This window comes from Sardina pilchardus, chromosome 21 (genome assembly GCF_963854185.1).
Source record: "Sardina pilchardus chromosome 21, fSarPil1.1, whole genome shotgun sequence".
NCBI lineage: Eukaryota > Metazoa > Chordata > Actinopteri > Clupeiformes > Clupeidae > Sardina > Sardina pilchardus.
The window spans coordinates 23,423,727-23,447,729 of NC_085014.1; the positions used below are offsets into that span (position 1 = coordinate 23,423,727).

The following is a 24,003-nucleotide window of genomic DNA, read 5'->3' on the forward strand; positions in this document are numbered from 1 at the left end:
GTGTGTGTGTGTGTGTGATCCTACAGTGTACTGTTTATGTGTGTGTAGGGCGGTATGGCATACTTACATCTGAGGGCGTGCTTCAAGTCCTTACTCTGCCGGGCCACCAGGGCATCGATCTTAGCTTGGCCGATGGAACCTTGGGATAGGTCTTGGAGGAGCTCCGTGTCTGGAGAGAGAGAGAGAGAGCGCACACTCGTCTCAGGCAGAGCCCAGTCAAGGCTGCAACGCTCCCCCTTCAGCTCAGCAGAGAATTGTGCACCGCTGCAGATCTTGCTCAGCACAGCACATGTGGAATAGTACGTGCCGTTATGCCCAGACCCTGACACTGTTACGAGTATGAATTCAACTGGGACTTTGTACCGGAGGGGTTTAAAGGGAAAACTCGGGCGATTTTTCACATAGATCTCTATTTCTCGAGGTCATGAGTATATGAGTGCAGCCAACAGCTAGAGAAGACAGGCAACTACAGTGTTACACCGTGGGGGCATCTTTAACGTCTTAAACTTTTGTATTGACAGGCCTGGGACACCTCAAGAAACGGAGATCTGTGTGAAAAATCTCACAGCACATGCAACTTGGTGGACATGTTGCCCACTCAGACTGAAGGCAGAGAAGAAGCTATACAGTAGAACTAGTTTACAAAGCAAGGACCATTTTGTCCTAAAAAAAGTAGTTCACCAACTTTCATAAAGTGTTGAAAGTAAACCCCAAATACTGTAAGCTTATACAAGACTATAGAGCCACACTGTCAGTAAAGTAATTTCCTGTATATTAGCAGCATTGTGTATAAGCTGCACAACAGTGTCTTATGCAAGCAAAAACAAACAAAATCATATTAATACCATATTAACTCCCCCCGTGTATTAACCTCACAGCTGAAGAGATTTTGCAAGTCAATGCATAAGCTGCGTTTTTAAGTCAATGCATATGCTGCGGCTAACAGTTGTGAAATGACGGGGTGTGTCCAGCAGGGCTCCATAATGGGTAGCGCACTGTACTGTACTGTACCTCCGTTCTCCTGCAGCAGGTAGCCCACAGGGTTGCACACGGCAGAGACCGAGCACTGGGGCGTCAGCAGGATGAGCTGGGTCCTCTGCACACGCAAGTCACTCACATCCAGAGCCTGGAAGGCCTCGGGGAGAACCTTCACATCTGATGAACACACACACACACACACGCGCGCGCACACACACACACACGCACGCACACACACACACACACATACAAACACACACGCGCACACACACACATACAAACACACACACGCACACACACACACACACACACACACACAAAGAGAGAGTCAGTCTGTCTACCCAGCTCAGTGTTAAAAGCTCAGGATGTCGCTATGGCATTAATATATCATTCTATGCTTTCTAAAGTCACACAAATCGGATCGTAGCACAGCACAGAGATGCATGTCACTTGCTCTGCTGAAACACAAATTCAACTGCAGCTGTTTGCCGCAATAGCTGATGCTGTGGGAGGACACCAGCTGGGGGAAAACCTTTGGGGGGGGGGGGGGGAGCGGAGAAAAGCCCTGTGCTTCCTCACCAACTACTGTCAAGGTGCCCTTGAGAGAGGCTCCAAATCCAAAAACTGCCTATTGGGCTACAGAGGAGAAGTGTCCTGCCATCTCCCTGGTGTCAGTGGGTTCAACACAGTTAGCGTCAAACAGAGTATTCTCAAGCTATGCTCCCTAGTCCCTACGCAAAACTTAAGGAAAATGAATTAATCAGGTAAGGTCTCTTTCGATTTGTAATCCGCGCCTAATACACATGCATAAATACCCAATGCATACACACACACGCGCACACGCACACACGCACGCACGCACGCACACACACACGCACAAACACACACATACTGTACACACACACGCACACACAAACACACACAAACACACACATACACACACACACACACTCACTCCTGCAGCCCATGTTGTTGAGGCTCTCCTGCAGCTCCTCTCTGTGTCCAGGCTGGAGGTCTCCTCCGCAGACGTACACTCTGCACGGCCCACTGGAGCTGATACTGCCGCTGCTGCTGCTGCTGCTGAGGCCAGGGCCCCGGGGCCCGAGGGCCACGACGGCCGCCACGTGGGCCACCGTCAGGACGGACGGGGCGCCGGCCATGAGGACGTCCCCCTCCGCCGCCAACAGGCCCCCGGCCAGCCACGGGCCCACGCAGCAGGACTTGTCCTGCAAAGCAGAGGACCACACAGGACAGGACACAGGCTTCATCAACTAACACAGAGTGGACTTCCTGATCTACTCTTAAAGAAACGCTGTGAGCCCTTAAGTGCACTCGCCATTTCCATGACTTCTTTTGTGCACTTAATATCAAGGCTCTCACTTGAGCTTAATTTACACTGTAGACTCAAATGCAAATGTCTTCTGATGAACTCTCGGAGCTTCAAGACGACTTGAAAAAGGGGGGGGGGGAAGTGTCACATTATGTAGTTCACAGCAGGCTTGTGCAAAATTCAGAATTGAATTGAGAATGACTCCTAAATTCCAATTCAATTCTTGAGTTTGAATTGAATTTGAATTGAGGTCAAAAACAGGATGCAGAATTACAATTCGAATTTGAATTAAGGGAAGTAGAATTGAAATTCAATGAAATTCAAATCAATTCATATACATAATATAAGGGTACGCTGCAAATTATTTGATTCTTATCAAGATAAAAAAAAATAGATTAGAAGTGTTAGATCATTTATATTGTTTGAAGCGTGAATTTCTTACTTTACGTAAGTGTTCAACTTTACACTATCTTAAATCAAGCACATCTTTTTTTTGTCTCAAATAGGCATGAAATCTTAAAATGAGGTAAATACTGTTAAAATGAGATCTTTTACATCTCTCCCTCAAATTCTCATCAAAATAAAGCTTGTTTTAAGATTAAGTGACAAGAAAATTTGACTTAATTTAAGATGACATTTAAGATTTAAGATATCGTCTTAAAACAGCAGTTTATGCTTATAACAACTTATGTAACAAGTTTAAATATACGTAATCTAGAATTGTCACAAGCTGTGGTACTGTGGCGCAACAGATTACAGCATTAGTACCTTCTACTCGTCCAACTACCCACGGGGACCCGGTTCGAATCTCACCTGCGGTCATATCTGAATCTCTCCCCAACTCTTTCACTCACCTACCCGCTTCCTGTCTATCTTCATTGTCCTATCTGAATAAAGGCAAAAAGTCCAGAAAATATTCTTCCAAAAAAAAAGAATATAATCTGAGGCTGTTTAAATATAAGTAACCTCATTTTACAACCAGCATTTTATGCTTATATTAAGTATATTTTACTTATTTTGGGGATGTAAAAATTATATTGATAAGTAATCTTAAAAACAGCAATTTCAGCTTATGTTAAGTTTCCAAATACCTCTGTAGACATGCTTATTGCTAGATTTTTATTTATTTATCTTAATTCACAAAATCTTGTCAAGTGAAATTATCTTGCTGCATGGACAGAAAATTTCACTTGTTTTGAGTACCTTTTACCTCAGATTTAGTGTTTTTATCTTGTTTTTAGACACCCTTTTTTGCAGTGTTTAACAATTAAGTTTCACAAAATGTCAGATATGATCTCATCAAACACACAATTTATAATTGAAAACAGTAATCAATTACATTTCCAATGTAATTTTCCCTGAACTGAATGTATGTGAGATTCAACACATTCTTCCTGTTATGTGACATGTGAATTTGTTTTGAATTGCCATGAATTGAATTCCACTTCCTGTCATTCCAATTCCAATTCAAATTCAACTTCCTGTGGGGTGGGGCCAATTCAATTCAAATTCCAACTCATGAATTGAATGGAGGCAACTTCTAAAATTCGGAATTGTGCACAAGCCTGGTTCACAGTATAGCCTTTCTGAAACAGAGCAATTAGCTTGAAAGTGCAGGGGGGGGGGTACACATTGGTAATCAGCATGGGAGCTCACTGAGCATCCAGAACAAGTCCTTGGCACCCCATAATGCCTCACCTTATCAGTTGCTGAGCAGCAATGGAAAAGCGCTGGGTCAAAACTTTTGAAGACCAACTATGTTTATGCATGAGGCCAGATTACTTCACGTAATACTCTTACCTCTGTGTTAAGGACTACTTGGGTAAATTGCTATATATAAAAAAAAAATGCTAGAAAAGATTTGCTTAACTTTCTTGAACTTAAACTTCTCGACTCACGCGCAGCTTTGAGATCGATCTGTGCCAGGTACATGTGCAACGGTGGGGCTTTTGTCCCCCAGAAGTCTGATAAGGAAGGCAAGGAGAGGGTGACCCTTTAATATCAGAGGTTAAAGGACTACACCGTGACCAATATTTCCAGTTGTAATTTGATTTTCATTTGAGCTTAATTTGGGCTCAGTGTAAATGTCTTTGATGTGGCAAAGACCACAAGGTCGTTCTCATCCACAGGAGAAAATGGAAAATCTAAGTGGGGGGGAAAATGACAGAGAGAGGGAGTGCAGAGAGGGAGAGAGAGAGAGGGAGAGAGAGAGAGAGAGAGAGAGAGAGGTAGACAGTATGAGATAGAGATGATTAAGTTAGAAAGTGGTTCTGAATGCTTAATTGAATTGAGCCCAGTAATCAAATTCAGACGCTTTGCTTTGCATCGCGATTGGCGAGTCTTAGTGTGCTCAGACAGAGTGTGTGAATATTACAGCACTAGGGACTGCGACTTATCACCCCATTCAAATCTACGCCTGTTGTTAATACACTTGTTGTCACTCACAAAAATGGACACATTTCATTCACTATCAAAGCACATAGCGCACGTCCATTACCAAGGCTGTTTTTTCCGCCCTGTCTCTGAAGTCCAAGGCACAGTGGCGGTGTCAAGGCCAGTGACTCCATCATCATATCTCTACACATCAAAGACCTCGAGGCATCCATGGCCTTCACGACTTTTCAATTACGGGAGACTATTGTAATGTTTCACAAATACAATCGGTATGCCTTTCACACTGGATCTCCTCTGAACCTGCCAACAAAGGAGCATTCTCCAGAGATGTTTGTAGACGTGTTCAGAAATATTGGATGAGGCATTTTTTTGAGACCCTGTGCCTCGTGCATTTATCTCTCTCCGCATTGTCAGGCAAGCGCATCAATTTTTCAGCACTAACAAGAGGCTTTAACTGACTCTGTCAGAGGCCAGTCAATGCTAAACGAGAAGGGAAAAACAATAAGCTTCATACGGACGAGCTGTTAAAAAAAAGGGAAAACAGGGAGGATTACATTAAGGGCTTTGATTAATTTTCTATTGGCTTAACAATTTGGGCAGTACCTGAGTTACCGTTTTATTGGCTGAGAAGTTAGCGCGGCGGTTGAGTAATGAGTTTGTATTGGCTGAGACAACAGTGAGAGCACCTGCATAATGACTTAAACAGCTTGGCCCGCGGGGCCTTTGAGCGGTACCTGCGCGATGAGCTTGTGCTGGCCGAGCAGCTTGGTCCGGTGCGGCCCGGCCTTCTGCTGCGGGGGGAACGCCAGCAGGTCCTGGCAGTGCGGGTCCTGACAGAAGGTCTGGCCGTCCAGCTGCCCGGGCGATTTCACCTGCGCAAAGCCCTCCCTCTTCAGCGCGTCCAGCACCTCGGACAGGCTGGAGAGGAGAGAGGAGAGGAGGTGGGTGGAGGTGAGGAGCAGGGGGTGTGTGTGTGTGTGTGTGTGTGTGTGTGTGTGTGTGTGTGTGTGTGTGTGTGTGTGTGTGTGTGTGTGTGCGTGCGTGCGTGCGTGCGTGCGTGTGTGCGTGTGTGTGTGAGGAGAAAGGGTGGGGAGGTTATAACGGGGGATTTGAGCCGTGCTGTTTGCGGTTTCTCACAATAATCAATCCGCACCATCTCAGCAGTTCCTCCTCCAAGGTTTCCCTCAGTGGCCCCTGGAGGACTGACCTGACGAGCGGCTCTTCGGCTCCGACCCTCCGCCCGTTTCCGTGACAGCGAGCGCGCCAGAGAGAGATAGAGAGACTGATAGATAGGCCAACGCTGACAGCGGGGCTTCCCAGGCTATTTTTAAACGCCTCACATCCCACACACACACACACACACACACACATACACACATACACACCCTTAACTCTCCCGACGTAAAAGTGTCGCCATAAGTCAAAAGTGAATAACGCTCGACTCGCCCGAATACCTTGACGGAAAAAAAAAACTGAAACGAAATTTTGTCACACATGAATATCTTAAAACAAATGAACTGGAGGAGGAACATATAATATGATCCATGGATATGCAGGGATTAAGGTATATGTGACCATAAGGATGTAAAGCAGCAGAGTCAGCATCTGATCCTATAGGAACCGTGACAGACCCAGGAGACGCTCCATTCCGTCCATAAGCTTCTTTATGACACTGCTGGCATGTCATAATGGTTTTACGATTTTAAATGTACGGCACACACGCACATTACATTATCAAGTGTTCTTTTATAATCTGTTTCACAAGGACATGCCACTGAACCCAATATTTCACAAATGAAATATTTATGGTTGCATAACTGGAAACATCCATGCTCTAAGGTTTCAACCAGCACCAACTACACGGCAGCCCCATGATCCAGGAAAGATGCTCCTCCTCAAGGAGGTCTGGAGTCTGTTTTTTAAATACACCTTCTTTACTTCCTCTATGGGCAGCTGGGGGATACAAACTGATCCCAGGTCTGCTGTTTGAGGTAAAGAGGCGAGAGAGGTGGAGGATGGTGAGTGGGCTTTGGCTGGGGCTGAGGCCGGTCTCCTCTGGCCCCTGTGTGGAGGCAGCGGTGACCTCCAGGGTGCACTCCAGCGAGGAGGGAGTCCTGCTGCCGCGCTGATTGGATCTGTCCAGAGCTCAGCGCCGGCGATTTACTGCCCCACCAGCCCGCCTGTCTGCAGTTTCAAACGGGGCAGGAGAGCGTACGCACACACACACACATCTACACACACACACACATACACAAACATGCACACACACAGTCCAGCCATGCACTAAACTACACATCCAGCTGGTGTAAAACAAGGCAGATCACACAGCTATAGAGGTTAAACAGGAGAGAACGGGCTTAATGGGATGTCAGCAGGACATCTGAACAATAAACTATCGCTGACATACACCCTGTCTCACACACATACACACACACACAGACTCTCCCTTACTCTCCCACAGACATGCACACACACACACACACACACACACAGAGCAGAACACATGCAGCCCACAACTCAACACATACAAACACACCACCATAAAGCATGATACAATCAGTGACAGAAGACTAACTAAGCTTAGCTTGGCTTTAGTTTGTTCTCAGGCTCACACACACACACACACACACACACACACACTCACACACACACACACAGAGAGGAACAAAGGGCAGCCAGGCAGGGGAATACAATTCATTTCCGCCCAGTAAAGAGTTAAGTGAGCAGCAGCTGTGGGGTCCAGAGGGGGGGAAAAAGGTGCTTTTCACACCAATGGTCTGAAATGGTCATGGGCAGTGAGCGGGAATGGCTGTGAACCTGGGCTTAACCTCTGCAGCTCACACACACACACACACACACACACACACACACACACACACACACACACACACACACACACACACACACACACACACACACACACACACACACAGGTTCTTGATCACATGGTCTGTATCACAGAGCAGTCTGATAATATCCTGCTGTGCTACAGTACCTTGCCCACCACTGATGGCTATCTGTGTGAGGGAGTATGCGTGGACCATCATTTGTGTCCGTGAGATTGAGTGTGCCTCCACTGGCAGAATGGGGCAGCAATGCTCTTCATTTGTGTGTGAACACACACCAGTGAGTGTGTGTGTGTGTGTGTGTGTGTGTGTGTGTGTGCATGCATGTTAGGAAGGGGCACTTTTTGTGCATGTTTGCAAATGTGCGATGGAGTTTGAGCAAGCCCACTGTTGCGTATCTAGTGTGTGTGTATAGTGTTACGGCTCTGTGTGTTTCCTGTGTTGAGTGTGCTCCCAGCGCTGTTTGTCCCTGCTCCCCTCCCGTTCTCTCTACCTCTGCTCTGGTGCGCTGCTTTGTGATGACCTTGATTAGGAGCACCTGGCCAGGTCACTGATCAGGAGTTAATCATTGAGAATAATCATAATCCTGTTCTTGACAAGCTCTGCACATAGGGCACCACCGACCTGCCATTATATTAGATTTCATTATCATTATCTTCAATACAACTCCACTCACCAGCGTGGCGCTTTGCTGCCACCGCTGCCATGTGGATTACCATTCAGCTCTGTTCTGTCGGCACCATTCAATAAAATCCATTGCTTATCCAACGCTTGCCGGTTAAAAAATGCAGCGCCGATGTGCATAGCAAGTGACAGCACACTCATGTTGGTGCCTATTTGTGGAGCGCTTGAGAGAGACTTCCGGTGGGACTGCTGGCTGGTCTTTTTCAGCCTGGGAATTCATCTTGTCGTTTTGATTTGACGTCGTGTCTCTTTTCTTGTTCCGGTATGGTCTCCATGTGATAGATCCCACTGGTTGGGTATATTCTAAAGGTGCTATTATTATTTATTTAGAATTTGGGTCAGTGGTGGGTTTTTGTTCGCCCCTGCATAGCCACCTGAGGATGATGCATAACAGTACACATTCCAACTTTGTTTGTGTGTGACTGAATCTATGCGTGTGTGGGGTGTGTAGGTTGTGCGCACATACAGTACTGTATCTGTGTGTCTGTTCAGCCGATTCTGTTAATGACTGAATCGGTTTCAGCTAGGTTTGACAGTAACTGTAATAATAGGCGAGTCAGTCAGCTATGAGTGTGATACTAGCTGAGTCAGAGCACCTTGTCTTGAGCGTGTTGACCCAGGCGTAGAGGGGCTGGCTGCCGGCCTTCTCCTGCCTCCTCCTGACGCTGTCGGGCAGGATGCAGTCGATGGTCAGCAGGTCGTGTTTGATCCTGCAGCGCGCCAGCGAGGCCGCCAGCTTTGTCTTAAACCTGCAGGAGACGAGCAAACATTACTCGACAAACACACACACACACACACACACACACACACACACACACACACACACACACACACAAATGTTCACATGACCCGAGGACTAAACACACTCCCTCTGTCCATCTGTTGTCATTTATTTTTCATATGCCCTCACTAACCCCCCCTTTTCTCTCTCCAGCTCCTCCTCTCAATTGGGATCCCCGAAGACACTCTGCCCTAAAAAAAAAAATGCATTTCTAGAATTTTTGTGCGGGATGTTTCAAGGCTCAGAAGGTTTTGGCTACCGAAGAAAGGGTCTGACAAGTGTATTTCTCATCTCCTCTCCGAGAGAGCTTTATGTCTGCTTTTTTTTGCTGACAGCTGCATTACCCTATCAACTCCACTGTCATCCTTCCCATTGCTGGACATCAGTATATCCTACAAGCTTAGTGCAAATACCGCATTGGTCTGACAGATGAAATGGACCCTTACAACACTGACCGCCTCTCTGTTTCTGTCAGTCAAAAGCACAGACCCAAGTTTAAGAAGCCAAATAAACTCTACTCCTGACACCGTCTGTTCAGGATGGCTTCAGGCACTTGATCTACTTCTGCACTACAGTATACTGTACTTCTGCACTACAGTATACTGTACTAACATGGCTGTGGGTGTGTTTGGTGCTGATGCCATAATGGGATGGACAGTATGAAAGCTGAGTTAGAAGTTGCACTGAATGTTTTTCCACAAGGGCTCTTCAAGGGAGAAGAAAAGAAATGCTTCACATGTTCTCACTGAAACACATAAGCTATAAGAGACTTTTGATCATGCCTTGATTACATGTAAGACCACACTCTTTGATCAATGTGATTCGTGCCCAGCCATGAAAATGGCTTCTCCTTCCTTGAACAAAGCCTAGATGTTATCTTAGATGTTCTCCCAGGCTTTGGTCAGACCCAACATAAATAACTCCCATGAGGTGAAAAATGTATTCACTTTAAAAAGCCCCTTTGGGCCCATTTTCTTTTGCAATAGCAACACATCCCATAATACAAGGTCCTTCCTATTGGCTGTGGCGTAGTGCACAGCGACGGTCAGGAATACGCTACACTTACTTGAGCAGGCACTTCTCCACCTCCCTGACCTCCGCCTTGGGCTCTTCCCTCTGATTGGCTGGACACTCGCGGGGAAGGAACTTCCTGTCCTGGAAGTCATAGAGCATGACCGCCACCAGACTCATCAAGTCATCAGGCTAGAGAGAGAGAGAGAGAGAGAGAGAGAGAGAGAGATGGGGGAGAGAAGGGAGAGAAAAATAGAGAGAGAGAGAGAAAGAGAGAGAGAGAGAGAGAGAGAGAGAGGAGAGAGAAAACGTGATGGGCAGATAGAAAGAGAGAAAAATGACATGAAGGAAGGGTGTGATAAGAGAGAAATGGAGGAGGAGGAAGAGTGAAAGGCGATAGTGCAGAGAGGTGACGAGGAGTGAGAGATGAGAGGTGATGGGGAGTGGTGCAGAAGAGGTGACAAGGGTACGAATACCCAGGTGTACAAGACAGAACGAGAGTGAACAGGAGAGACAGAAAGACACAGAGAAACAGAAAGACAGAACGAGAGAAAGGAGAGAGAAAAATAGCAAAACAACAATGTCACAGCCATAGATTTGTCCACCCCGCAAAGCATTATCAATATCCATAATGAATAGATCTTCCTCCAATAACATTGTAATAATCTAATGTCATAACATCTGTATCAGTCTTTGTTATATCGCAGGCCTTCCAGGGCTAATGATCATCGAGCGCCATCTGTTAGAACGCCCTCATCAGCTGACGGAGTGAGACATCAGGAAGCGGTGCATGGGTGATCATGTGTTGTGCTGTATTGATCAAGTGCCAGGCTGATGGATGGCAAATCTGTCAGCGGGGAGGGAGACGTAGCTCTTTCCGATGCACGATATAGCCTCGGCACACACGCGTGCGCACGGCAACGCCCATGCGCGCCAGCTAACACATACACACGAGCCCATTGACATGCACGTCAACACACACACACAAACACACACACACACACACACACACACACACACACACACACACACACACACACACACACACACACACACACACACACACACACGAGCAGTGTTTTTTCTCTCAAACACACAAGCATCAACACACACATAAGCACGGCGTGTTAACAAACAAATACAGACACATACACTGTTAAACACTCTCTCTCTCAAACACACAAACACACACAGCTATGGGTGTGCACATATGAACGCAGATACACACAAATAAAAAAAAAAATCTCGGTCTCACAAATGCACACAGATATGTGAACCAGCACTGCAATAACATACATCCTGATAAAAAGGCACACACACACACAAACATGAAAAAAGCACTAACAACTAGACAAACACACACACACACACACACACACACACACACACACATATTCATTTGGAAGGCATCCTGCCACGACCCACATACTCTCTCTTAATTAAACTCAGGAGGAGGGCGTTAATGTCTGCGACCGCCGACTCCCAACTTCCCTCTCCTCCCCACCGACCCGCCTCCCTCCTGCTCAGACATGGCTGCCACTTCTCCAGATAGACAGACCGAGAGAGAGAGAGAGAGAGACTCAGAGAGAGAGAGATAGAGAGAGGAGAGAGACAGAGACAGAGAGAGAAAGACAGAGAGAGACAGGAGAGAGAGAAAGAGAGAGAGAGAGAAAGAGAGAGAGAGAGAGAGAGAGAAGGGTAGAGGAGGGGGGGCATTGCAAGCAGATGGTGCTGCTCAGTACACACACACCTCCATGCCATCACCACAGGTCTAATGCTAGCTGATGCAGCACGCTGATGGAAAATGGCCGTCTATGGGCACGGTGGGGCATGTCTCTTTCCCCTCCATTTTTCCCACACGGAAACCGGGAGTGATTCCGGATTATGCGCTGAGGAGAGTGGAAGGATCCCTTTCCTCTCCTTCCCTCCTCTCCCCCATCTCCCTTTTCCCTCTGTTTTTTTTTTCTTTTCGTCCTCTGCCAAGGTTGGAACCTGGGGCCCCGAAGTTCTTTTCCCCTCGCCGTCGCCCGGCAACAGCATCCCATGTGGGATGGTGTCCGAGGAAACCGGATCGCCCCCTGCCGCCGCGTGTTGCTCGGGAAGGGAAGGGTTACCATGGGGACAGCCCATGGGGTCAAGCGCTTACGCGGATTTGAAGTTAAGAGCGCTCGGGCGTCGATTGTGCGTCTCAGCATGTTAATTGACATGTCGGCAGGCCACACATGCATGTTTCTCTGTCGTGCTGTCAGGAGAGGGCTGGTTTTTTTTTGGTCCTAATTCTCATTTTCTGCTTGACTGAGATTGAAGCCCCAATTTACTTCACACATGTTCCACTCAGCGAAGGCCTTTGTTTTACAAGCGAGTCGTCTTTTCCAACACCCTACCTCCCCAGGTCGGTCGCTAACCTTCTCGCCCTCCCTCCCACCCTCCCTCCCTCCATCCCTTCCTCCCTCCACTGTCCTTTTCTATTACATTTTTTCTCTTATATCCTCTATCTCTTGCTTCCTCTCTCTCCTTCTCTCTCTCTCTCTCTCTCTCTCTCTCTCTCTCTCTCTCTCTCTCTCTCTCTCTCTCTCTCTCTCTCTCTCTCTCTCTCTCTCTCTCTCTCTCTCTCCCTCTCTCCTCTTTATCAAGGTTGAACTTTATGGATGGCGTGGGTGGAGGTGCAGGGGCAAAGTGAGTTCTAAAGAGCGGTTCATTGTGTCTAGAGTTTATGGTCTCTCTCTCTCAGGATGCAGAATAACGACCTGCCAAGCCGCCAGCGCAGCGCCCATTCATCCTTCACCGCGGCCATATTTTACGCCCGCTCTGTGAGTGTGTGTGTGTGTGTGTGTGTGTGTGTGTGTGTGTGTGTGATTGTGTGCATGCACACAGGAGTGTGTTTCTGTGTGTCCAGACTCTGCATGCCTCTACAGTGCATGCTTGTGTGGGGACACTGTGTGTGTGTGCGTGTGTGTGTGTGTGTGTGTGTGTGTGTGTGTGTGTTGTATGCATGCTTGCACAGACTTGTGCCTTTGGTAGTCCTCCTGTTTAAGAATGCTACATGCATCTCTACTCTGCCAGAATATCAGCAATACATTACCGTGAATTATATCTTTAATGTCCCTAATGTCTAATACGAGTTAATGAGGAAAGCGTTTAAAACCAATTAAAATGATGCAAATAGAAGCAATTGTTAGATTTTTAATTCATTAATACTTAACCCAAAGCACCTAAATTTAAAAGATGCCAAATGCCTCGGCATTAAAAGTTGCCTGGGCACAGTGCTGTAGAGAAACATGCAGCACAGGCACTTTAGTGGGAGTTCAAGGCTACTGCTCAGAGGACCTGCAGTCAACAATGGCAACGCCTGTGTTTACATTCCGTCCGCACTAAGGCCAGCCGCTCCCACACCGACCCGGGGCCTGTGCTGTCAGGTGATTAAACCGAGGGGACACAGGCACGCACACACACACATACACACACACACACGGGTGCGCGCACACACACACACACACACACACACACAGACACACACACACACACACACAAGGCCAAACACAGAGGGTACAGGATGGCGCCTGGCATACCCACGTCCTAATTAACACCATCCACTGGCTGTCAGTGACGCACAAAGCATTTAAAACCTAAACTCATTCTGCTTTCCACCTTCAACGTCCAGCGCTGTTTAAGTGGACGTTCAGGTGCTGCTGCTGCTGCTGTGGAGGTAGCGTTAGCCAAAAAACACGGGCAGAATCGCTAATGATGGATGAGGCTTGATTCCTGCAGGACAGTAAATTACAATGTGGGGTTTGTGATTAACTTCGCTGCTACCCACCATCCCCGCTGACTCGAGGCGCTCGCCTCCCGCTCAGCGTCGAGCAGTGTGATGCCGGGGTTGTTAATTGTGCTCACCACACTCGGTACATGCTATTAGTATGTTGCTATCTAATACCACTGCAACTGAATTAAATTAAATGTAGGGGGTAAAAATAACTTTTCTCACATTTATCATACACTTTTGCACAAAGTTACAGTGCTGACCAGAAATTCGGGTTTCATTTGTATGTGCGCAGCGTTCCTACAACCTTGAGGTCTGAGCCTCTGGTTGAGCCAGTCAAGCTACAGGGATATTTGATGCAATTGAAAAACACCGTAAATCTGATTAAGTATTTCTGTGCATATCTTTTGTAGGATGGAAAGTCCAATTTCGTTTGACAAAGCTCACTCTGAGCGCATTACTACTGGCCGTCGGGTTGGCTTGGCACTCACCATTGGCTGAGAGAGGTAAAAGCAGCTGTCAATCATGATGTCCTCCAGCAGCTCTTGATCTACGGGGGTGGAGAGAAACAAGGCAGTTAAGTTCCGGCCTCATCATGACACCGTGCGAAAGGTAAATCTTATTAGACGGAGGTCCCCGTGACCTCAACCGTCTCTAATGTGGGCTCCTCATAACTCTGGGGTCAAAGGTCAGGCAACGGATAGTCATCCTGACCGTGTGTGTCTGTGTGTGTGTGTGTGTGTGTGTGTGTGTGTGTGTGGAGGGGTTGGGTTGGGTTAGGACAGAGGGCGGGGTGGGCAGGCGGACGGTGGCCCCTGTGGAACACCTTTAGATAAAATTCCAATCACTCTGCTTTCATGGAAATAATTACTCTTATCACAGAAATCACTACATTCAATTATATGGCCAGAGAAACCCAGACAGGTTCATCTAAAGCACATGCCTCAGCCGAGCCCGCCAGGGCCAGGCCCTTTAATGAAGGCGAATTAATCAGAAATTTAATCCATATAGAATAATGGGAGTCGGGATTATGGGGGACACTTTTGAAGGCGGCGCAGGTAATCCTTTATGAAGGAGGAGTTCTATGCAGGAAGAGAATCTTAATTACAGCACTTCAACATCCACTAAACTCTGGCCGGACACTATGAAATGTTAATCAATTTTAAACACGCCTCATTTTATGATGTGGCTGATATTTCATGAGGCGGTATAGACTAGCATTCACAATGTACAAACACAGGGATCCACCAAGGCAGAATGTGTGGGCATAAATCAAAAACTATTTCTGCATACCGGTTTCGAATAGCTATCCAATCTGATATACTACACACGGACAGAAGATTGCAGTGCATTTCACTGCATCAAAAACCTCAACCTTGGAATCAGATTTCCTCTGGGCAGCTATCATAAAGAGAACATCTGTGTGCCAGAACAGCAGGTTCCCTCAAGAGCCTAACACCAACTCAAACACTCTGCACAGAAAACTGAATTTTTATGTATGAACATTGAAGGAGGTGAGGGTAAAAAAAAAAGTAGAATGTCAGAAAAAAAAGAAAGTGCAAAATCCATTTTATCTAGGTAGGATTTAAGGATGCCAATCCCTCAGACCTGCCAAGATGTTTGTCCAGGGAATTCACTCAATATTCGGCATTAAGGAGGGTGCCTTCAGCCAATATTCAGATGCACACATATTTGCAGCTTGTGTCTACTCTAGCAAAAATATGGAATTGGGTCTCTCTGCAAATGGCAAAATGAAATGTGTGTACCGGTAGGTTAGGGAGTGCGCTTGTGTGTGTGAGTGTGTGTGTGCGTGCATGTGTGTGTGTGTGTGTGTGTGTGTGTGTGTGTGTGTGTGTGCGTGTGTGTGTGTGTGTTAGAGAGAGATTGAAGGCCATCCAAAAACCTTGGTGTCTGAACTGAGCAGATTAGGCCATAATCTTGACTGACACACGGGATCTCTCCGCTTGTCCATCACAGGCGGATGACTACAGAGTGGTTCCTATGGTCATCATAACATCACAACATTTCCATGACAACATCACAGGTAAACTGTAGTGTGCGAAAGTGCCTCCTTTAGCCTTGGTAACCCTTGTTTATATCACTATACATAAACAAAATACAAGGATACGACATAACCTCACAGAGGACCACCTTTCAACGTGGGTGTGAGGAGCAACCCCCCCCCCACACACACACACACACACGCACACACACACACACTGCCTAGCATTAATGATAGATGGAGCTGGGCTTTGCTATCCAGCCAGACTGCTCAGAGTCATTAACGCTAACACTGTGGTCATTATTAGCTTTATAATTGCTGAGGTAGAACTGGTCGCGATTGCATTACGGAGTCGGTGCGTCGTCTGGACTTTGGGTGGGGTGAGGAGTGGGGGGGGGGGTCGGACAAACGCTCTCAGCATCACTGCACACGGTCATTTGGTTTCTCCTCCATGAAATCCCATGGGGCCCTGGCGCACAGCCAGCCCGCTCAGGTAGAGCGAGAGGTAAACGTGGAGTAAAAACGAAGGAAGGGAGAGAGAGAGAGAGAGAGAGAGAGAGAGAGAGAGAGAGCGTTAGAGAGAGCAAAGAATTGATCAAGTTTATGGAGGACGTTCTTCACACCTCCTCAGCATATTTTTATGACAGAGGGGGCAAAAAACACGATGTCTGGCCACGCTAATGGATGAGCGATTGAACCTCACTCATCTGTAACGATCAACACACCTGGAGAGGGATTTATCAAAATCACCACAGGATGCTCTCAGCTCTTTTCCCCTATTCAATGCCCCCCCCATCTCTATCTATATATCTAGCTCTCTCTACCCCACTTATGCGCCTCGCATTTTTTCGCAGGGTCCTTCTGCTTTCCTTTTCAAAATGGTTGGAGAAATAACACAAAACAGTGGGAAAAACAACACACAAGTGTACACACACACACAGACCCACACACAGTCTCAATCTCAGTCAGAGGCCGGGCACACACTCTGGCCTTTTCTCCGAGGCAGAGAGCAGGACTTGGTGGTGATGTCCTCAGCCCTGGCCCAGGTCCTGCTCCCACACAATGGCCCATGATAGATGACCACTGAGAAACAAAAGCGCAGGAGAGCGAGAGAATGAGCGAGGGAGGGGAGGGGAGGGGAGGAGAGGAGGAGAGAGAAAGAAAAAACGCTGACAGATGAATACATTTCACTGAGCTCCTATTTCTCCGTTTTATCGGTCTGTGTGCTCTGCCTTCTCTCCTCCCAATTACACATCCATCATCGGATGAGGTCACCGCCGAGGAGACGTCCCCACTTGGCGACGGGTTTTAATCAGGCCGGCGGTGGATGGCTTACACATTATCCTGCAACACAGGCTTGATATTTACTGAAGTGTTTCGGCCAAAAGCGGCCATTAGTCTACCTCAAGGGCAACATGGTGATAAACCACCTTGATGTCTTTTTTCTGTTTTTTTCCCCCCTCCTTTCCTCATTTGTGTTCTCTCTTTTTTTTCCATCTCTCTCTCTTCACAGGAAAAGCCCCGTCGGTCACGAGTTCAGTTGTTCTCGCCCCTAACCTCTCTGATGCAGTGCTCCGATCCTGCGATCAGATCGCAAGGCCCCGTTAAGCATTTCCAATTCCCCCCGCAAGTGTATCAATGCTTACAAATTGATTGCGCGCGCCGGGCGGCATGAGAATTACCTGCCGAATGATCATTAGGCCGGGCCCTTTGCTGCCAAGAGATGAAGCGGGGAGTGTGTGGGGAGGGGGGAAGGGGGGGGGGGGGGGGTATCACCCCCCTGGGGACGCCATTGCCCTGCCTGCAAGGTCATCCCTGCCAGAAGAGTTGGTGCCCTCCACGTTTCACACCTGGACTCATTTACATTGAGTAATTCTACCTAATGTTGGAATAGGGAGGCCCGTGTGTGTGTGTGTGTGTCGGAGTGTGTGTGTGTATGTGTGTGTGTGTCAGTGTGTGTGTGTGTGCACACGTGTGTGTGTGTGTGTGTGTGTGTGTGTGTGTGCGTTTGTGTGTGTGTGTGTGTGTGTGCATGTGTGTGTGTGTGTGTGCATGTGTGTGTGTGTGTGTGTGTGTGTGTGTGTGTGTGTGGAGCAAAAGAGGGGGGAAAAGGCCCAACATATTCTATGATGGTGTGATGGTGCGAGAGGTGGAGAGGGAGACGCACAATGCCAAGGCCACACGGGGCTGTAAATGCTGCCTGCAGGAATCAAAAGGGCAGTAAGGGTCAAGGACAATAAGAGGAGAAAAAAGAGGGGAGAAAAAGAGGAGAGGAGAGAGTGAGGAAAACTGATGGAGAACAGGGAACACACAGAAATGGAGAATGGAGAAATGCATGGGGTAGCAAGATCTCATGAAGACAAAATGAGAGAGACACTGAGAGAGAGAGAGAGAGAGAGAGAGAGAGAAACAAGAGAGAGACAAGGAGGTGGAAGGGGGAGCAGAGAATACAAACACTGAAAATTGGTAAAGCTGCCAAAAAAGCAGAGCAAGATGGGATGGATGAACAGGGAATAAGACAGGGTGCTAAAAAAGAGTGAAGTAAGTAGAAATGAGGCAGGGATGGCGAGAACGCAAGAGACTGAGGGAAAGAGAGAGAGGAAAAGACTGAAAGATTGTTGACAGGGTGAAACAATAAGGGTAAACAGAGGTTTCTGAAGGGAGATTTATGGTTTTTCATTTTGAGGGTTAAAGGCATGTGTGCAAACACTTCCTCATCAGCATCTGCATCGCCCCCTCAAGCCCACCTATGAGTGTGCTCCTGTGGCACAGGACAGATAAGGGGAATAATCAGATAATCCATACAAATACTCTGCCATTTTCACCCAGCCTTGTTTTTGCCACTTAAGCGTTTTTTTTCACAATCTACCTCAATTCGATTTTGGATCATTGTCATTCGCCTGCAGGGTATTTGACCGAAGTCAGTGTGTGTTTGTGTGTGTGTGCGTGCGTGTGTGTGTGTGTGTGTGTGTGTGGTATGCTTGCGTGTGTCAGACATATTGATCCAACCCACGGACTGGCCACTTGCAGATATAGGGGGATTAAGAATCTCCCTCCCTGGTGTGTCATGTCATCTACATCTGTGGGCCTCACACCGAACACACACTAGACATACATACACACACACACACACAAGCGCGCACACACACACACACACACACACACATACACACACACACACACCTAACAACCAGCGATGAGAGAAAATCAGGCCAGGATCAATTCTAGTCTATTCATAGTTGTTTGTTCATTTCACAATACGGATCAATGCAATTAAACTTTCATTACACTCTCCAGTTTGTTCGTCAGTAGTGGATTTGTACCAGGGAGTGCATCTCTGGCTCTGACTAATATGAGTTACCTGAAAAATAACACTGATAATCTTTTTCCTGAAAAACAATCACGTTCTCAGAGGTTTTCAGTAGGCTGAGTCTGTATAGAGGGGGCTGTACAGAGAATACTGAGAGTGTCAGCAAACCAAGCAAGGTATCATGGGAAACGTAGGCTTACTGTTAATCCAGCACAGTGACACTGACAGATAGCGCAAACTCACTTGCTGTCCTCGCTTGTCCTACAGTACATGTGCCCCTCACATAGGGAGAGAGCAATCAATCAACCCCCCCTGCACACACACACACACACACACTTTCACCTGTCCAAACCCACAAACACTGTCCCCTGCCAACGGCCCCTCCTGCCTCCTGCTGACATCATCTAATAACCTCTTATCGCCTGGGCGACCACCCTCCTGTGAATCGGAGCACCCAAACCGTTTCTGGCCCCTCAGATAAGTGATTACGGGCTCAGCTGATTTGTGGCCCTGCAGCTGGCCCCTCTCCTCCTCTCCTCCTCTCCTCCTCTCCTCCTCCCGCATGCCTTGTCTTTTTTCAGCCGTCTTCAATTCAATTCAAACCCCTCCGTTCGGTTCCCCAGAGCCGTCTATTCTCATTTATTTTCAGATAGCCATCCGTTCGCTATTTGTTTTTTCCCCCTCTAAATCGTTCATCATTTGAATACAGAGTGGAGGGGGATGCAATTTTTTGGGTGCTTGACTTCTATGACAAAAATAAAAGAGTCCCAATGCAAATACATATGCATGTATGCACGTATGCACACACACACACACACACACACACACACAGTTTTGGCTTACATTTGAGGGCGTTGAAGGCGAGCTCATAGGCACAGCGCTGCGTCACATTGTCTTTGGCCTCGGGCATGGGGCCGCTGGTCTTCTTGCCAAAGCTGATGAGGCGGTGGGCCGCGGACTTCACCACGTGGGTGTTCTGGAAGATGGCAGCGGCAAGGACGTACACCCGGTCAGGAAAGCCCCTCCAGCCCACCTCTCCGTCTGGGGGAAACACCGGGAGGGCGCCCGGGGCAGCGTCCGCTTTGGACTCTGACTTGGTCCTGTCCAACAGAGTCAGGTCCTTCAGGCTGGAGATCTGAGAGTTCCGTTTGGAACTCCTGGATAGGGTGCGGCGGGGAGTATCCTGTTTCACCATCTTCCTCACGCTCCAATCAGCCCCTGGTGATGGACAGCTTGGTCTTTGTGCCCGAGCACTAGCCGAAAACAAAAAAGTCAGACATTGCTGGGGTTAAATGCCATGCACAGCCAGAAGTTAACTTCACAGAGAACTTGGTTTAATGGATGAATGCTCATGACTGTAATTAAAGGTGCAACAGAGGCCAATAAGAGTCTTGCTGAGAAAAAAAAATCTAATCATGTCACCAAGCATATTTGAAACAGTTTTGAAAACTGCATACAGGTTAAAACCTTATTAGGGCTATATGGCACTGGGTAGTCTACTATAGTTATTGCCTTCCAAAAGCTTATTGTTTTCCTTTGCATTGTAATAACTTTACAGCTACTGCAACATAGACATCCAGTTAAGCATTCTAGATTAGACACTATGCAAACAGAAGCTAGTGATCCAGTAAAACATCATCATAAGAGGACTAGATGTGCCAAGTTACACATTCCAACCCATGGACATTATTCGACATCAGACATGAACTCCACTCTCTTGGTCACTTTATTCATTGTTCACTAAAATAAATAAAAAAAGACGTTAGAGCAGACCGCACAGAGTGCAAACACTGATACAGGTTATATATTTTTGTTGAAGTAGCCTAGATGTTGAGACTGAATGAAATAAAGCAAAATCAGTGAGAGCACGTGACGTGCCCACCTATCACGTATGCTAGTCTGTTACAGTTCTTCAGTTTCTTGGCAAATTGACATTACGTTAAGTCATGGTTTAAGTGTAAACACTTGATACAAAATATTGCCAAATATTAAGTTAACAACGAATGTATAGTCTAACCTAGCTAGCAGGAAATTGTAAGTCGTATACTGTAGCAAGTAAGTAGGCTAGGACAACAACACTTGAAACTTTATCAAGTAACTTTGCCTGAAATCAGTAGCTGCTACAAATATAGTATTTGCAATAGGCTAGTTAGTCTCATTTCTGAATAAAAGTACATTTTCTTATATACAGTATGAATAGGCTATTACGTTTGGTTAAGGGATTCCAGTAACGTTAACGTGACAGGCAGGCAGCTTACCCAACGTTCACCACTGCAAGGCGTCTTCAGTGAAAAACTCCCGCAGACCCGCTTCTTTGCTTAATTTCCATTAGTCGTAGATCGTGAATCTTAAACATCCGTTAAGATTTTTTTGTCAATCGAAAAATACATTTCATCATCAAGTCATCAACTACATAATAAAAGCTAAGTTGTCTCATTGATATCGTATCTGACGTTAACTGTCAAACTTGCATGTTCAGCTAACTTAAACTTGTCATTTTAAAGCACTGCAACCCCAGGCTTACCTTGGGCGGGCACTGTGAAAAATCACTTCTCAGCCAACGACCGTGAGAAAAATCATGTGTAGCGTATAATGTCAGACTATATAAATTACACAGGTCAGTGCCCAGTAATGTTACAATCTTGCAAAATGCTTCTGCTAAATTACCTTTCCAGAAAGTTTGCTACAACTAATCATAACATCTATTTCATTGGGACGAAGCCACGGTCACCATGGTAACTATATGCAAATTAGATAGTAGGCTACCTCTGTCATGAATTTTGTTGGACATGTTTTTGCAAAAAAAATCAGCGATTTGAGACAAGGGCGTTTAAATTACTCTTTTGGTAGGTGATTTTCTATACGGTTACGCCATTTTTAGAAGTGTCTCCAAGGCTGTCGTGAATTATTTGGGATGCTGCAACATTCTACAGTAGCAGCCTAGACCATTGCGTAGCCCTCGAATCCAAATTAATTCTGAATTTTAGATTTAAGATTGAACACTAAAAAGGTGAATAAATAAAGTGATAAGCTAACCTGAGACATGTAGGCTAAGCTTCAGCAGGCAACACTGTAGGTAGGCCTACCTTAGCAAGCACATCTTTAAATTCTACTTTCAGTCAGGCTACCTTTATTTTTTGTCAAGTCTAGTCTACTGGGTAGCCTGGCCTAGGCTATAGCCTACTAACTTCATTGTCATCAATCCTTCATTATGAGAACTTGATTGTCAACTAGTCCTAAATAGCCTACTCTGTAGCCTTCACTTATTATCCCAACAAATACACCCTTTCTCACTGAAAGCATTTTTAGCACAGGCTCCATGTGATTTCACTCTTCAGTTTGACCATAGTGTCAGGTGGGAAAGGCTTTGGGTAATTTCACCCCCCCATCCTCGGTGCAAATTATTACTCTGCCACTACCTGCCAGTGTAACTGATTACAGCCCACAGAGGACTTTTCCATACTGATGGGATACTTGCACGACGACAAGTAGTGTTAACCCTTAAAACATTTTACACACTCTGTATTTTGCTGATACAAAAAAAACACATCCATAGAAATATATATCCACACACACATCCCAGTTGAGACAATACCCCTAGGAAGATGATTATAGATGGCTTGTCTTATACTGTGCAGGATTTGACCCTCGGTCATGGCAAAATGGCAGGTTCTCCCACACTGTGACAGGGAAGAGATGGTACTCAGGTAAAGTAAATAAGTGGTCCAACAATTTCAGTCACGCTGACTTAAGGTCACTCGTGAAGCCACTCAATTTCATACACGGCCGCACTTTACAACGGTGCCCAGACCATCTTGTCACTGCCGAGGGCAGTGTGTATCTCTCTATCGGGATGACTTGCCTGCAAGGCCCACAAATAGCAGCATACTCTAAAGTGCATATATAACCCTCACCTGGTGTGAATTTAAATCAGACCAGAGGCGGATTTGTGAGGAGTCTGCTGCCAGAGCACATGAGGAGTTGCAGCCTATTTGTCTGCCTTTGGTAAAGAGCTTAGTGCCCCCCATGCCTGAATTCTACATTGCTTACTTTTAAACAACTAGAAGGACACCAAGGCCAAATGCAATCCATATCTTGCAACGTTTGCGGAAGTGAAACTTGGAATTTGTCATGTTGCCCCATGGAACAGCTCCAAAATGCAATGGGCTCTTCTTTGCCAGATGCAACACTTTCCCCCCAAGGTTCTTAAAAATCAGACCACTTGTTTTTGCATAATCCATGACATAATCTGTATGGCAGAGATGGGGATCAAATGTCACCACTTAAGAGAAGTTGACTGAATGTGAAACTACTGTAGGCTGTTGGCAATGCTAAGGTTTCAGGTAGCATCACTCATGTGAGGCCATGGGTGGTTGCTGCCCTCTGCTGTACAAGCGAGGGTAACATATTCTCAACCTATTAATGAGAAGTGGTTGTGCCCAGGTTACTGTCAATGGAAGTCACACCAATATGAGGTCTTCATAGTGTTGAAGATCAGGACCATATTTGAACCCAATCTGATTTTTTTTTTTTCCTCAGGATAACGTTTTTATTTTATTCTCATGTTCATGCAGTGTGTTCATATGTAATATGTATTACAGTAATTTCCTGTGTATTAGCTGCATTGTGTATAAGCCACAGGACAGAGTTTTATGCAGGTTAAAATAAACAAAACCATACTAATACCATGTTAACTGCCCCTGTGTATTAACCTCATAGCTGAAGACATTTTGCAAAATCAATATATAAGCCACAGCTAATTGTTGGGAAATGACGGTATGTAGGTTTAGGTAAATGAATCAGTTTAACACATGAGTTGTAGATCTGTCTCCAGTTCTGTGTTGTCCTTATTAGTCAACTCCTGTGGGCATGGCCTACTTAGAAATCTGAGGTCACCAGCACCTACT

General features: G+C 46.4%; 1 protein-coding gene across 1 annotated transcript in view; it reads right to left on the reverse strand.

The window, feature by feature from the left end:
- The window catches only part of LOC134068603 (putative methyltransferase NSUN7), a 33,119-nt gene extending 12,775 nt beyond the window's left edge, over positions 1 to 20,344 (reverse strand). The window contains exons 1-8 of the mRNA XM_062524289.1: positions 19,940 to 20,344; positions 14,276 to 14,334; positions 10,080 to 10,216; positions 8,829 to 8,981; positions 5,437 to 5,620; positions 1,934 to 2,204; positions 1,012 to 1,155; positions 68 to 169 (exon numbers count right to left, since the gene is read on the reverse strand). Coding sequence (XP_062380273.1) covers positions 68 to 169; positions 1,012 to 1,155; positions 1,934 to 2,204; positions 5,437 to 5,620; positions 8,829 to 8,981; positions 10,080 to 10,216; positions 14,276 to 14,334; positions 19,940 to 20,291 — 1,402 coding nt within the window. The 5' untranslated portion in view covers positions 20,292 to 20,344. The remainder of the gene's footprint in view (positions 1 to 67; positions 170 to 1,011; positions 1,156 to 1,933; positions 2,205 to 5,436; positions 5,621 to 8,828; positions 8,982 to 10,079; positions 10,217 to 14,275; positions 14,335 to 19,939) is intronic.
- Between the last annotated feature and the right edge of the window lie 3,659 nt (positions 20,345 to 24,003).